The sequence below is a fragment of the Citrus sinensis genome, chromosome 9 (genome assembly GCF_022201045.2).
Source record: "Citrus sinensis cultivar Valencia sweet orange chromosome 9, DVS_A1.0, whole genome shotgun sequence".
In the NCBI taxonomy this organism is placed as follows: Eukaryota; Viridiplantae; Streptophyta; class Magnoliopsida; order Sapindales; family Rutaceae; genus Citrus; species Citrus sinensis.
This window is the reverse complement of record NC_068564.1, coordinates 10,354,363-10,355,351: the sequence shown is the minus strand read 5'-3', so window position 1 is coordinate 10,355,351 and position 989 is coordinate 10,354,363. Positions and strand designations below refer to the sequence as shown.

The 989-nt window shown below is 36.1% G+C and overlaps 1 protein-coding gene across 1 annotated transcript; it reads right to left on the bottom strand.

Moving 5' to 3' along the window:
- Nucleotides 1-215: 215 nt before the first annotated feature.
- On the bottom strand, nucleotides 216-608 carry LOC127899852 (uncharacterized). Its single transcript, XM_052433992.1, has 2 exons — nucleotides 413-608; nucleotides 216-349 (listed from the first exon to the last, which is right to left on the bottom strand). Exons 1-2 carry the CDS (start codon nucleotides 606-608, stop codon nucleotides 216-218), a joined length of 330 nt encoding a protein of 109 aa, XP_052289952.1.
- Nucleotides 609-989: the final 381 nt, after the last annotated feature.

Genomic DNA, 989 nt, shown 5'->3' with positions numbered 1-989 from the left:
GCTAACAAAAGACAGAATCAAACATGAGGAAATGAGATGAGACACACAAACAGAAACAAACAAAATTCAACACAACGTAGGTAAAGTAAATGAGAATGAGAGGGAGAAAGATCAAATCTGTTATGGCGTGCTCTCAAAATCTTTTCTCCAGCCATTGGGTTGCCTCCCAATAAGCGCTTGGTTTATTGTCCTCAGCTTGACATGGTTCTCAAGTTTCACTCATCAACGTACGCAGGTTCATAAAGTGGAGCCTCCTCTACATTGAGTGTTTGAAAATTTTCATAGTAAGGCTTCAACCTATGACCATTAACTTTGAACTCTTTACTTGTCTTTAAGCTCCTGATCTCAACTGCACCATGATGAAAAACATTAATAACAACAAAAGGCCCAACCCATCGAGAACGTAACTTACCTGGAAACAACTTAAGGTGAAAATGGAATAGCAAAACTTTCTGTCCAACTTTAAAATTCTTTCTCAAGATCTGCTTATCATGAAAAACCTTAGTCTTTTCCTTATAGATTCGCGAACTCTCATAGGCATCATTTCGAATTTCCTCTAATTCTTGCAATTGGAGCTTTCTGTGTTGGCCGGCAGTGTCCAGTTCCATGTTACATTGTTTCACAGCCCACCATGCTTTATGTTCAAGTTCCACTGGAAGAAGATGACAAGGCTTACCATATACCAACCTGTAGGGTGACATACTGATAGGAGTTTTGTATGCGGTCCTATATGCCCAAAGTGCATCATCAAGTGACACAACTTAAAAGTAATATTTAACTCCCAAGTATAAGAGTGTCTTGTTGTATTATAATTTGGTGAGTCCGAGGTCGATCCACAGAGAAAAGATTTAATTTGTTTATTTTATTTTATCTAAAAATTGAAATTAAAACTTGAATATAAACAACTTAATTTAAATGAAACTATGGAATTGAACTAGTTAGGGTTATGGATCCACTCTTAGAAGTAAATAAAACTTAATAAATTCTTT

Excerpts from the sequence above, each read along its gene's own strand:
- LOC127899852 (XM_052433992.1), bottom strand. The coding sequence starts at position 608 with ATGGAACTGGACACTGCCGGCCAACACAGAAAGCTCCAATTGCAAGAA. Across the intron at positions 350-412 it reads TCACCTTAAGTTGTTTCCAG|TTGAGATCAGGAGCTTAAAG; the intron begins GTAAGTTACGTT and ends ATCATGGTGCAG.